The 12,647-nt window shown below is 36.6% G+C and overlaps 2 protein-coding genes across 3 annotated transcripts; both read left to right on the top strand.

The window, feature by feature from the left end:
- The first annotated feature begins 560 nt into the window (after window positions 1-560).
- Window positions 561-10,911, top strand: LOC103313188 (uncharacterized protein). Of its 2 annotated transcripts, XM_008195774.3 has the most exons (5): window positions 561-1,487; window positions 8,356-8,450; window positions 8,992-9,135; window positions 9,189-9,218; window positions 9,412-10,911. In XM_008195774.3, exons 1-5 carry the CDS (start codon window positions 783-785, stop codon window positions 9,578-9,580), a joined length of 1,143 nt encoding a protein of 380 aa, XP_008193996.1. In that variant the 5' UTR covers window positions 561-782; the 3' UTR covers window positions 9,581-10,911. The 2 variants fall into 2 exon arrangements, with proteins under 2 accessions (XP_008193996.1, XP_008193997.1); XM_008195775.3 differs by lacking the exon at window positions 9,189-9,218 and having other exon boundaries at window positions 562-1,487.
- On the top strand, window positions 4,962-8,379 carry LOC655605 (protein D2). Its single transcript, XM_064355807.1, has one exon. The coding sequence runs from the start codon at window positions 6,167-6,169 to the stop codon at window positions 6,701-6,703; it is 537 nt and encodes a 178-aa protein (XP_064211877.1). The 5' UTR covers window positions 4,962-6,166; the 3' UTR covers window positions 6,704-8,379.
- Window positions 10,912-12,647: the final 1,736 nt, after the last annotated feature.

The raw sequence follows: 12,647 nt of genomic DNA, 5'->3' as shown, positions 1-12,647 counted from the left end.
GACAACGGTACATTAATTAAACTTGAGTTAAACTTTATTGCTCCGATAGTTGCTAAAGAGCGCTTATCTGATTGGTGTTGCAATTTCTTAACTGCGGTTTAAATTTATCTCCCGCAGGAAACTAATGCAATATGAAGTTATCTCGTAATAAATACCTCAACTCGAGGTTGTACTCAAACATTATAGTTTTTATTTCAGTTTCTGCTTTAGTTTCCAATTTTCTCGCAAATTATTAATCGAAAAACATGATTTTTTTTACAATGGACTATTAAGAAAAGTTTCTAACGATAATAAAATTGTCAAATTCTCAAAATTTTGATTTTTTTTGAAAACTACTAATTGGGGAACAATGATATTTTTGAGAAAAATAGCTTATCAAAAGAGTTATTGCTGGCAATGAGTTTTAAGTGCTTGAGGGGTGAATTTTTTGAAGTATTTTTGATTTTGAGTTTTAGTTATGCAACTTCACTTCACAAGTGTAATTTTAATTGCAGCAATATCGCTTATTACAGGAATCTGTTATGATCTTTGAACTTAACTTCTGTGAAGATGTCGCTAAGTTTGCTTCAGTTGTCAAAAATGCCGTCAAAACAATTTTTGCAGTGACGTATTAAACAAATGTTTATATTTTTTATTTGAACTAAGCAATACCCCAAGTTTGAGATAATCACAGCCAACCCCAGCAATAATACTTAGTGAAACTCCAATTTGGCTAAATACAGTATTGGTAGGATTACCAAAACCCGACTCATCCTAACCTCAATGCTCTGAATTCGTGGGAAATGTCTCCAGAAATCAATGGAAACCCTCCAAGTGTCACCAAACGGAAGAAAAATCGCGAGAAGAAGCCTCAGCCAACACCAACTTTAAATCCTCTCGAATTCAACATGTCGCACTGCAGCTACTTTCCCACAAACCCCAATAACTTTCACAACATAAGTATCCCTGATATTAGTGCTTATTACTCGTATTTGAATTACCCGAACCCGTCCGAGCCCATGTCCCTGCCCGTCTATCCCATCAACTACCCCAATTATTTCCCCTCCAACCCCAATCTCAATTTTCTGAGTGCCACGAAACAGCCAATTGTGCCTTCGGTTAATGGTGACAATAACGAATATCTGAGTCTGCCTGTGCCTAACGCCGACCAGGGTGATGATATCAGTAAGAGAAGATACTCAGATCCAGGTCTTCCAAATGATAGTGATGATAGTGGAAGCTCAATAGATAGTAAGATTGTTGAAAAATTGACGCACCAGGTGAACGTCTTGAAAGAGAGCAACAGGAAATTGACTAGGGAGGTCATGGAGATGAGGATTGAGCTCAACATGCTGAAGCAGCAACAAAGTTCCAGACATTTCGACAGGGAGTATGAGCCAGGCATGTTGGCTGATATTATAAGGGAAGTTAGGGACGCAGCTAGAGTTAGGGAGGACGCTCTGTTGGCCAAGGTTAAGCACATGATCGAGGAAAAGCAGCTGAGTATGGTAAGCATTTTTTTTTCTCGAAAAAATTTGGGTTATTAAATGGATTAACAGCAAATTATTATTTTTCTAATTACATCAATGGAATTATGAAAAAGCGTTAAGTACTGTACTTACCATTCACACAATCACTTGTCACAGCTTTACGGTTTGTCAAGAACTGTTACATGTTCGCGTACACGGTAATCATCACGTATACAACTACAACAAACAGCTAATAATGTTTAAATAGTTATTCTTTCTCAGTCTAGTTGCGCACTTTTTTGTGTTTGTTATAAAAGAACCGGTTCTTATTTCCTGTGTTTTGCACATCAGTGACGAATTACTTGATAATTTTTGTGTGGTTTGTTTCTGTAATTAACACATTTTTTGAATGGTATTTTATTTTGTTGGGGAAATACGATTTTATGATTGGTAAATTTTAGTAAAGGAATTAGGGATCATTTTTGAATGGAAAGTTGGTTGGTTTTTTAAATTGTTTTATTGTTAGGTAGGTATTCTAAAAGGGAATTCATTACTTGAATATAGTACTCTATAAACACAAGAAAACTAGGATAAGTGGTTGAAATAATCAATATTTTGTTATTATTTTTTTACACTATTTTTTATTGGAAAGTAATCATCAATAAATATTTACATATTGATGGAATAATTTGAAAAAAAAATGTTGGTTTGCTTATGGAAAAAGTGTTTGTGGAATATTCACGCGAATAATAAATTACTTAATTTAATTATGATACAAGGTGAGTAGTAAAAAATTGAGTTGATTGCAAAAATTATACCGAAATTACAAAGGTTAAATAAACTAGAATAGTAATGCAAATGCGCTTAAATAAATAATAATAAATTACAAAAAAAGTTTTTGGAATGTACTTACTGATAAATAAAAAGAAAACAGTAAACTTTAAGAATGGGTGAGTGAGTGTTTTAAATTTGTGATTTTTTGTTTAAAAGTGGGTGATCTTGTGTTTTATTGGAATTATTTTGCAATAATATGTGTTTCCTTTAATTTTGTTTTTTATAATACGCATACTTGTATTATTGTATGTACTTTTTGGTAATTTTTCCTGTGACGTTTTTTGCACCTGCGCCACTTTTTTCTAATAAAGTTCGACTTGTTATCTGTAACTTTCAGCTGCAATTAAAACGCTTAATTTTTCAATAAAAATCCAATCACAATCAGCACTTTGCAAGCGAGACCGACCGGCTCCGGCGCTGATGGCGTTCCGGATTACCGCAACATTAGTGTGTAATCCTCGCACTAGATGGCTCTCGCGGCTGTATTTAAAGCACTGTGCAAATTTATATTTCCCTCATGTATGCTTTGTACATAATATAAAGTACACTGTTTATATTTACCGAGCAATATCGGCATGTAGACTCGGTGCATCCATTCAATTTTGCCGGGTTTTTGCTCCAATCATCGGTCCGACCTATTTGCCATCATCATTCACTTACCGCTAAATGCGCCCATGGCAAAAATTGAAACTCGCAGCGAGAGGCTGTATTTAATTATTTAGCGTCGCGACGCCCGTTTAAAAAACACCATTCTTTCGTCACGCCGTGTTTGCTTTGAGCTCGACGTATTTGCAGGCGCGATCAAATGGGCGTAATGATCTTTTTTAACCTACAAGTGCGTGATTTATTCCGCTGTTTGACCAACACGGAGCCCGATTTATCGGTCTTGAGAGCTCGGATCCAGGGGTTTCGGATATGTATGTTTAATTTAGGTATTCCCGGATGGAATAACCAGTCAGGATTTACTCGCAGCCTGCTGGGCACAAACCGGACTAAAGGACACGGGTTGGGGGCTACTCGTAATTTTCAAAATAGTATGCCTCTTCCGCTTTTGCTAAGTCTGCACAGTGAGCGGAAAAATTACGAAACTGAAAATAAAGATAAACGGATTTCTCAATTAATAGTCAAAAATAATGGACGTGCGCAAATCCATTATGGCCATGATTTTTATTAACAATGTTTTTCGGGACTTTACTAAACAAACTCATTTAACTAAAAATTTTTAGACATAAATTAAATATTTTCGTTTAATTTATCTAAGGATTCAACGCTAAAGTTTGAAATTATGTTTCATCTTTACGTTCTCTTTTTCCGTTAAAACAAAAGGTATTTTCCCTTTATTAGGATGTGCTCTTACGTTTACAATTTGGCGCCTTTACGTACTTTTACCTTTTGCCGCATTATTTTCTTATTTCTGTCAGTTTTTTGCTCCGCTTTACGTTTATACGTTTATGTGTTCTCTCTTATTTTTGTTTACGTGTTTGTTTCACTTACCTTTTCTACACTTTTTTTCCATAGAAAAATTGTTACCCTGATCCGGGTGCGAACACCCGACCTCCCCCGTCGTAAGTGGCGCTTATACCACTGGGCCACCGGGCCCCAGGTACTGACCGTGTTTTGCAGATATTTTAACACAAACTATTTTAATAAATTAACATTACATATATAATTTCAATAATTCACCTAAAACGCAAATACATTCAGTTCAAAAGTCGGCGAATTAGCTCGAGAAAATATTTTCTTCCACTTTTTTTCAATTTAATTCTCTAATTTTTCACCAGATTTCATCAAGAGATACCGGGCGTATAAGTTGATTCTACAATTTAAAAATTGTTTTTATCTTTTTTGTGACTTGAAGCACGTTTTTGACAGAAGATGGACATAATTTCTCCAAAAAATCACAAAATTTGTGTATTTTCTAGTCAAAAATAGTGGACGTGCGTAAATCCTACTGCATTCGCAGTGGCCATGATTTTTATTATCATTGTTTTTCGGGAAATTACTAAACAAACTGAACTAACTAAAAATTTTTAGAGATAAATTAAATATTTTCTTATATTTTTTTTATAATTTAAGAAGTATCTAAGGATTCAACGCTAAAGTTTGAAGTTATGTTTCACCTTTACGTTCATCTCTTTTTCTCTCAAAACAAAAGGTATTTTCTCGTTATTAGAACAAGCTCTTACGATTATAATTTGGGGTCTTTACGTACTTTTACCTTTTGCCGCATTATTTTCTTATTTCTGTCAGTTTTTTGCTCCGCTTTACGTTTATACGTTTATGTGTTCTCTCATCTCTTATTTTTGTTTACGTGTTTGTTTCACTTAGCTTTTCCACACTTTTTTTATAGAAAAATTGTTACCCTGATCCGGGTGCGAACACCCGACCTCCCCCGTCGTAAGTGGCGCTTCTACCACTGGGCCACCAGGGCCCCAGGTACTGACCATCTTTTGCAGATATTTTAACACAAACTTTTTAAATAAATCAACATTACAAACTACACAGGATGGTAAAATATTTGGTTTCAATTAATTAAACATAGTAATTGTATTTTTATTTTTGACAAATTTATATCAGTATTTGTATGAGCGCTTTAATATTTTTTTAAATTTATTTTCTTATTTATCAGTTTTCCGGGAGTTGTTTTTCGTAAAAAAAATATTAATTTGGTGGGTAATGAATTCTTGCTTGGACTAATCCGTTTTGCTCATTTGTCCAATCTTCATGTGATGCCTCTGTTTGTTACGACGATTCGTGCTAATTAATTCTGGACGGGATTTTATTTTTATGCCGAAATTCACTTCAGCAAATGTGCGGGGACACGTAAATGTGAGATCACATTAGCATATCCGTTTATTGTGGCAAATAAAAGGTATACAGGTAACTGTTGGTTGTGTTGTGTTCCTTGTCCAGGTAGAAATCCTGACTGATACGTTAAGTGGTGGTCCTCTCAACATCACGTCAAATAAACCTACGGAAGTAACACCATTTAACCACTGTTTAGTGCGGTTTCGCGCTTTTAGTAACTCGCCCACCCACAGAGTTTACCTGTGCTGTAATTTTCTGAATGGGCTTGACCTGTTTTTCGTTTTCTCCGGCAAGAGTAAATAATTCGGTGAAAACAATTAGGCTAATTTATCAACTGTTTTGTGTAATAATTAGTAGAATAGAAAAACGAAGGACAGAGTAAGTAAATTGAGATAGCCGTGGCGTTAATCTTGGCTCGTTCAATTCCCTTTGATTATAACCATCCAGCAAGTGTTGTTCCAAGCTAGTATATGACGACAGTACACTCCTCCAGCGACATTCGATACGGGCCTTGGTGGCATGGCTACGCAAACAACAAGATTGACCTAATGGAAGCTCCAGTCGCAGTTTGAGGGGTTAACCTCCGCGCCCATCCAGGATTATTATTCAGCCCATTAGGGCAATTAAGCGGTCAAAGCGAAAGGAGTGTAGATTCCGTTGGTCGTCTGAAATTGGATCAACTCCAACATCAAATAAACGGAAATATTGTTTGTGTGCGCGCTGCCCATACCTGTAGTTTTTCAGTGTTTTTATTTTTGGATTCAGCATTCGTGCTCAGAAATCTGATACGGCCATCTAAGCGACCATCCATCCTTCCATCCATCCACTATACTTGATGAGAACATCTACTTCTCCGAGCAAATATTGACAGAGTGCTGTCCACGTACTCTCGGCCTGGGAAATCTTAATAAAATCAATAACGGCCATGATTGTGCCACGAAAATAATCAGGGGATGGGGGCACGTATGTGCCCAACAGCCGACCAATAATTGATTTCTATTAAACTTTTTAACTTGCTACGAAAAATCAATACGTGCTGCGTTTCTGTAGTAACACTGTCAAACAGTTTTGCAAGAATGGAAAAACACGGAGTTGTTCCTGATGTTGTTTCTGTTGTGCCGAAACACGTCGCCGAAGTTCATTATCCAAAAGGTGTGAAAGTCCAGCTGGGGAATACGCTAACTCCCACACAAGTCAAGGACCCGCCAACTGTTAAATGGGAGGCCGAAAGTGACGCATTCTACACGCTTTGTATGACAGATCCGGATGCTCCAAGTCGCAAAGATCCGAAGTTCCGGGAATGGCATCACTGGCTCGTTGTGAACATTCCGGGTGATAGCATTGAAAAGGGCGAAGTCCTTTCGGGATACATTGGATCAGGGCCTCCGAAAGGGTCAGGATTGCATCGGTACGTTTTCGTCAATTACAAGCAAAAGGGGAAGATTAGTTGCAACGAGAAGCGTTTGCCCAGCAATTCGGGAGACGGACGCGGCAAGTTTTCTATTAAGAAATTTGCTGAAAAGTATCAGCTGGGGGAGCCGCTGGCAGGGAACTTTTTCCAAGCCGAGTGGGACGATTATGTCCCGACTTTGTACAAGAAACTGGGAATGTAACTGGTTGTAATGTTATGTTTAATAAAGTGGAATTAGTTTTATAATTGTCTTTTTTTCCTAAGCAAGCATTGAAGAATGACTGTTTTTTTTGTGTGAAAGTGTGTATGTTTTCGGCCATACTGAAGCGGTTTAAGTCTTTTTGAAACGATTTTTTTAAACAAGGAATCGTTTATTATCAAGTGTTGTTAATTCTGGCACTTAAATCGTGGTTTGTGATCTGAATAAGGTGACCTCAAGCTTATAAAGCGGTTTTTTTCGTTTTTAAGCAAAGAAATATTCGAAGTCATCGTTTTATCTATTTATATTTTTATTAATTAATTTTATAAATGAAAATAATTATAAATAAATAGATAAAAGAGTTTTTCTGTTGTTGTGGATTTAAAAGGGAAGAGATTCATTTAAATTTAAGTAATTCATGGGTTCTAAAATTTACATACATTGTCTTGTCGGCGATAACATAAAGTATTGTTGACAGTTAAAAAGAGTCTTTCCATTTTTTGGCAATTTAGAAAATGGAAATCGGTTAGTAAATTGATTAGTAATATTACATTTTTATCTTTGTAGTTTTGCTGTCCCGTCCGTTATTTCAAACATAGAAATGTGGCTCTTATTTCTTACATCGTGAAATAAGACCAATAGTTTTTAATTTACGCTGTCTAATTTTGATATTGTTAAAAGTTTTAATAATTAAAACATGTCTGAATAAAGTTTTTAGAGTTATTTTCATATAAATGATTCTTTTATCCCATCCGACATGTGTAAACCAAAATTAAAATAATCAAAAGTCGTTACACATTCCCTGGTTCTTTGGCTTCGTGGTTTTAAAAGTTTCAGCAGGTTTAAAAATAATTGTTGGAATTAGTGCCTTTTAAATTAACAGAATTTTATAACGATTGTTCAACGATAAAAATGTGAGCTCGTTTTTGTGTCCCGTCCGTCATCAATTTGTATTTATTTTTCCTGCTCGTATTTAAAATGTTACAAATGTGGCTACAATTGTAAGTTGCAAACAGTTTAAGTGGTACAAGTTCATACCTATAAAGAAAAAACTACTTCTACCGATATTGATATTAACTTCGTGCAAAGTGTCCCGTCCGTTAAAATGGAAGGGCTGCGAAATAATCCAAAAAGACGTCTATTTTGTGATCTACCTTCAATTCATCAACATTTTTTGAGACATGCAAATAAATTGAAAATAAAAAAAAATAATTCGCAACAATGTGGAGGCATTTAATTGTAAAAAAATGTCATATGAGGGTGCAAGTTTCGATGCCGCCACGGTTTTTTGCTTTTTTTACAAGTATTGGCTCACCTTTTATGAACTTGAAATAAAGAGACAAAATAATAAACAGGAAAAATAAAATGCGAAATGGTTTTAAAAACAAAAACCAGCGGCATTTTCCAAGAACTTGAAACATCCTGTACAGCATAAAAATACAGGTGTTAAGCACTATCACCATGGTCACTTTGGTTAAGATCGGGTCGGTAGGACTTTTTTATTTTCTTCAAGGGAAAGAAAGGAAGATGGGAAATGTAATAAATCAAAAAAGTTGATTTTTTAGACGCACAAATCATAAAAATGGGGTTAATAATGAGACCCGAAGGAAAGCTTTTTTGCGTTGTGCGCATTGCATTTTCGTTTTTCGTTCCAGAACCATTTGCATCTGGTGAGCGAGAAGAATCGCAACAACGACCGCATTTCGAAATTGGAGGAGCAGTTGAAAAACTTGAGCGTAAACAACTCGAGGTAGGTGTTTTTCCGTTTTTCGTGTAGCCAGCATCAATCATTACGAGGTCATAATTGGCGTTAATAACGACCGGTAATAAAAACTCTCACCGGCGGAGAGGGTTCGCGCCCCGTTAATAAACGTCGCGTCGCCCGTCCGAAGCCGTTGAATTACTACCTCGGGGCGGAACAACGTCCTGAGCACATAATTCAGTGCGGTGTAATTTTCTCGGGGACGCCTCTTGGTGTGTTTGTATTAGCGAGAAAATATGGCGAGCGATAAGGCATGTTCACTGCTATCTGCGGTCGACGGACGCCGGTGGAAGCGTGCGTGGCCGGCTGGTGCCATCGACGGTCATCATCGAATCCAATTTTTTATATCAGGCCACGATCAACCCGGCCCTGGATGAGCGCTGATAAAACGGGTTTCCATTACTGCTTAAACAGTTGACAAAAAGAAGCCACATAAAAATCCACTTAAAAGTTCCGGATACCCATTTTCTTTATTTAACTAAACTACAAGTTTTGAAATGATTTTTTGCACTTGGAGCCTTTGTTATAGATCTGAAGACGCTGAAGAGCCTTCACCGGAAGATGGTGCCACCGCCCGCCAGGTCCTCGAGCTAGAGCGCGAGGCGCTCGTCCTGCGACGGGAGCTGCAAGAGACTCGCGCCAAGAAGGAAGAAGCCGACCAGAAACTGCTCCAGTAAGTACCACCTCCGATTTTTTGCACGTGTTAAAATAGCACTCTTCTGCCAGCATTGAGCCAAATTTCGAGATGATTTCATGGTAAGACGATTTCTAAATGCTTTCTCACGTATGCAGCCCCAGATTTATGTCATTGACTTACATTATCAGTCTCGACAAACATCAAGTTAATTTCTCTTCACTTTTATCTTCGCTGGTAGTTATTGAGTTATAATTAGAACGACAGTCATTGATAAGGTGGAAAATTTTGAGTTTTTCTTCGTTTTTTGAACAGGCTGGACAAGAAATTGTCGAGCATCTTGCGACGAAATGATATTTGCACGTCGGACGCCTCCGAAGATGGCAAAACCAACTCAATTGACTCCATTTCGGTGACGACCACATCGTCCATTTCGCAGGCCGTTCCGAGAGTCACCTTGTCCGGCCCCGTCACTGATTTATGATTTATTTATTAGCAGCAATACGTTTTGAGAGATTTTAAAACATTTTAACATTATTTAAACTGCATTAATCCTAAGTGCTATTTTATCAAGCTTTGGAAATTTAGATATACGGAACATTAAGATACTGATGATCTGTACACAAATAAGGTAAATACCGTATTTTGTTGTATCTACACGTGCCTGCATGTCTGGAAAGTTGTATTTATTTTTGTTTTCAAGCGCCAAAAATTCTAAGGTTGTGGAAACATTCCATCCAATATTTAGTAAAATGTAGGGTATAACCGTGCCTTCTTCGAATGTAACGAATTATGCAATTATCTTTTTACCTTACTCATTTATTCTGCCATAATTAAGATGTACAATTTTTTTTTTGCAACACTGCCTAACTGAAGTAGAAATCGAGTACTTAAGCAAGGCATATTTTAGTTGATTGATTGTAACATTCCACTGGGATTGCTAGATCTTACGGGGACGAGTCGAATTGGTTCCCAAATTCTGTAATCCTCCCTAATTATAGTCGAATTGGTTCCCGGGGATGGTCGAACTGGTTCCCATCGGTCAGGTAGGTCAGGTAAACAGATTAAAGTATTATGATAACAGAAATGGCGTTTGTAAGTGTATGAACAAATTTACAAGTTCCAAAACGTTCAAAAACAAATCGTATTTTAACAATTTAAAGGCTATGGATAAATATTTCTTCGAGTATTCAAGTACTTCCAAAACGATGAAGAAGGCGCATAGAACTTAATGGGTACTATGTCGAAAAATGTTAAAATTATTTTTGTAATTTGTCTCTATTTTGATGCTTTAATAGTATTAATAGACATATTAACGAACGCAACGTCATCATGTGAGATGTCTTAATAGTCATTACTAGACGAAACATTTTACGAAATTTACAGGAGAGCATTGGGCTTAAAAAATTACATTCTCCTTTTTTTAAGTAACCAGTTAGCCATGAATAAATGAAATTTGTTGTTGGATTTTGTGCCAAGAAAATAATTATTTGAACATTTCTACAAGCTTTAAATCTAAAATATTAACATATATTTGGCTTAATCCTTTTTACCTACCTGCTCATGCGGGAGCCAATTCGACCATCACCCGGGAACCAATTCGACCATTACCTTTTACAGAATTATACTTATAGAGATTATTGGGAACCAATTCGACCACGACCATCTTACGTTAGTTGTAAAATACAGTCATTTTGGGTTTGATATTTTCGCTAATACTCAAATGACTAATGGTGTAAAACATGACTGCTGCACCAGAATGACTTAGAATAGTGATACTTAATCCAAAAATAATAAATACTTATATTTTTCTAACACATGCTCTTTGTTTTTCTCCTTTTTCCCGAAACAACACGTCGGTGAGAAACTCTTCACTTGTTGAAACATCGAGGTTATCGATACGTATTAAAGATAAAAGGAAAAACAGTCTTAAGGACGTTATCCTTTTACGAGGGAAACAACAAACATAAGCACGTTTTGATTGGGTTTCAATGCAATTCTCATCCCAATTAGTGAAAATTGGGAATAGTGAATTATAAATGAGACCAGCACATCGCAGTGGGAGCGCGTTATTGTCACGTGTGAGGCACGCGGTCAGAACTACCAACTTCCGGTGGACGCAGGAAGTACTAGCGTCATTCTATACTCCTCAAATAATTTACATAATTGCGTTATTGTTTCCCAGGTTAAGGGGTGGCTACCTTTGTGGTAAAGGGTTATTACTAGCTGACCCGGCGATAACGAAAATTACCGGAAGACGAAACCTGTTCATTTGTAAGCAGCAGTGTTTTAAATTTGAGCTCTGTTTCGAAATTTTGAGCGCGGTCCAAAGCAAATAGTTCACCTGGTGGTATATTGTTTTAAGGGTTGATGTATTTAAATATCAAATATTTGTGGGTTCGGGCTGGACCACCCATGTCGGTTTCGCCGAGGTGTTAACAAGCTCCTCCGGTATTTTTATGCATGGTCCCGGCTCCCAATGGAAAAAATATCTGGTTGCATTAACACGTTTTTATGTACCATCTAGACTTTTATTGTGTCCAAATTCGAATTGTCTTGTGAATTAAGCCCGACTTTGCGGCTTGAACTGCGTTGGAAAAGTTGGACGTGAAACGGAAATTACGATTCCACGATTGGGAATGGGAGGCAATTAGCGAGCAATTTGTGAAAGAATAATTCAATAAAAGTGCACCGAAAAAATATTTACAAACGAAGTATGTACAAAAGCCTTATAATCTCAATTTTATGAAAAATATTAAAGCAAACACTGCCGGAAATGTCTATAGACAGAGAGATTGCCGATCAAAATATAGAGAGGAGGAGATCACTGACTATCGACTTTAAATATTTACACTTGTTTTTATAAGCGAGAAAATGAGTTTAGAAATAAAGAGACAGCGCTCGTTTGCAATGAGATTTCAATTAAAACGGGACGCTTCTGGACGCGATTTCCGACGATGATAACTGGTGCAGTCGCACCATCATCACTCATTTAATTCATGTCGGTGTTCGTCCACTTTTTGATACGGGACCAGAAAATTTTATTTACTTCTAAGTTTTAATAACGTAAATTGGAGAGCTTGTAATTAGCGACTGAGTAATTTCATTCACTTGAAACTTCCCAGATCGTAATCTATAGGATGTCTACAATTCTCGATGACTCTCAAAATACCAAACATAATGAGAGGCAAATTTTAGTACGAATATATCTCGTATATGATGCTGGTTCAACGAGGCGCGATTAAAGCCCACACAGCATTTCTTCTGGCATACAAATTACGTAAGTCATCCACGAGACAAGTGTTCTAGCTGTACTGTTGTAGGGACACAAAATATCATACACAAATATTTCGTTCAATGAAAATTAAAACGAATTTCATATTTGCATTTTTTTGGTAAAATATGTATTTGAAAGTGAATTTTAAACAACTCATTCTACGTACAGTCACGATCAAACAGAATAACACCTCTAAAACTGCAGCCACAAAACATTTCGATATGATACAGTCAGTGTGTACGGTTGGCTAGTTTATAAACTTTTTATGACTTAA

The sequence above is a fragment of the Tribolium castaneum genome, chromosome 3, assembly GCF_031307605.1.
Source record: "Tribolium castaneum strain GA2 chromosome 3, icTriCast1.1, whole genome shotgun sequence".
Taxonomy (NCBI): Eukaryota; Metazoa; Arthropoda; class Insecta; order Coleoptera; family Tenebrionidae; genus Tribolium; species Tribolium castaneum.
Note: the sequence above shows the minus strand (reverse complement) of the source record. Positions and strands in the feature narration are given on the sequence as shown.

Coding starts and splice junctions, on each gene's coding strand:
- LOC103313188 (XM_008195774.3), top strand. CDS start 783: ATGTCTCCAGAAATCAATGGAAACCCTCCAAGTGTCACCAAACGGAAG. Junction 1,488..8,355: donor AGGAAAAGCAGCTGAGTATG/GTAAGCATTTTT, acceptor TTTTCGTTCCAG/AACCATTTGCATCTGGTGAG. Junction 9,219..9,411: donor AATTTCGAGATGATTTCATG/GTAAGACGATTT, acceptor TTTTTTGAACAG/GCTGGACAAGAAATTGTCGA.
- LOC655605 (XM_064355807.1), top strand. CDS start 6,167: ATGGAAAAACACGGAGTTGTTCCTGATGTTGTTTCTGTTGTGCCGAAA.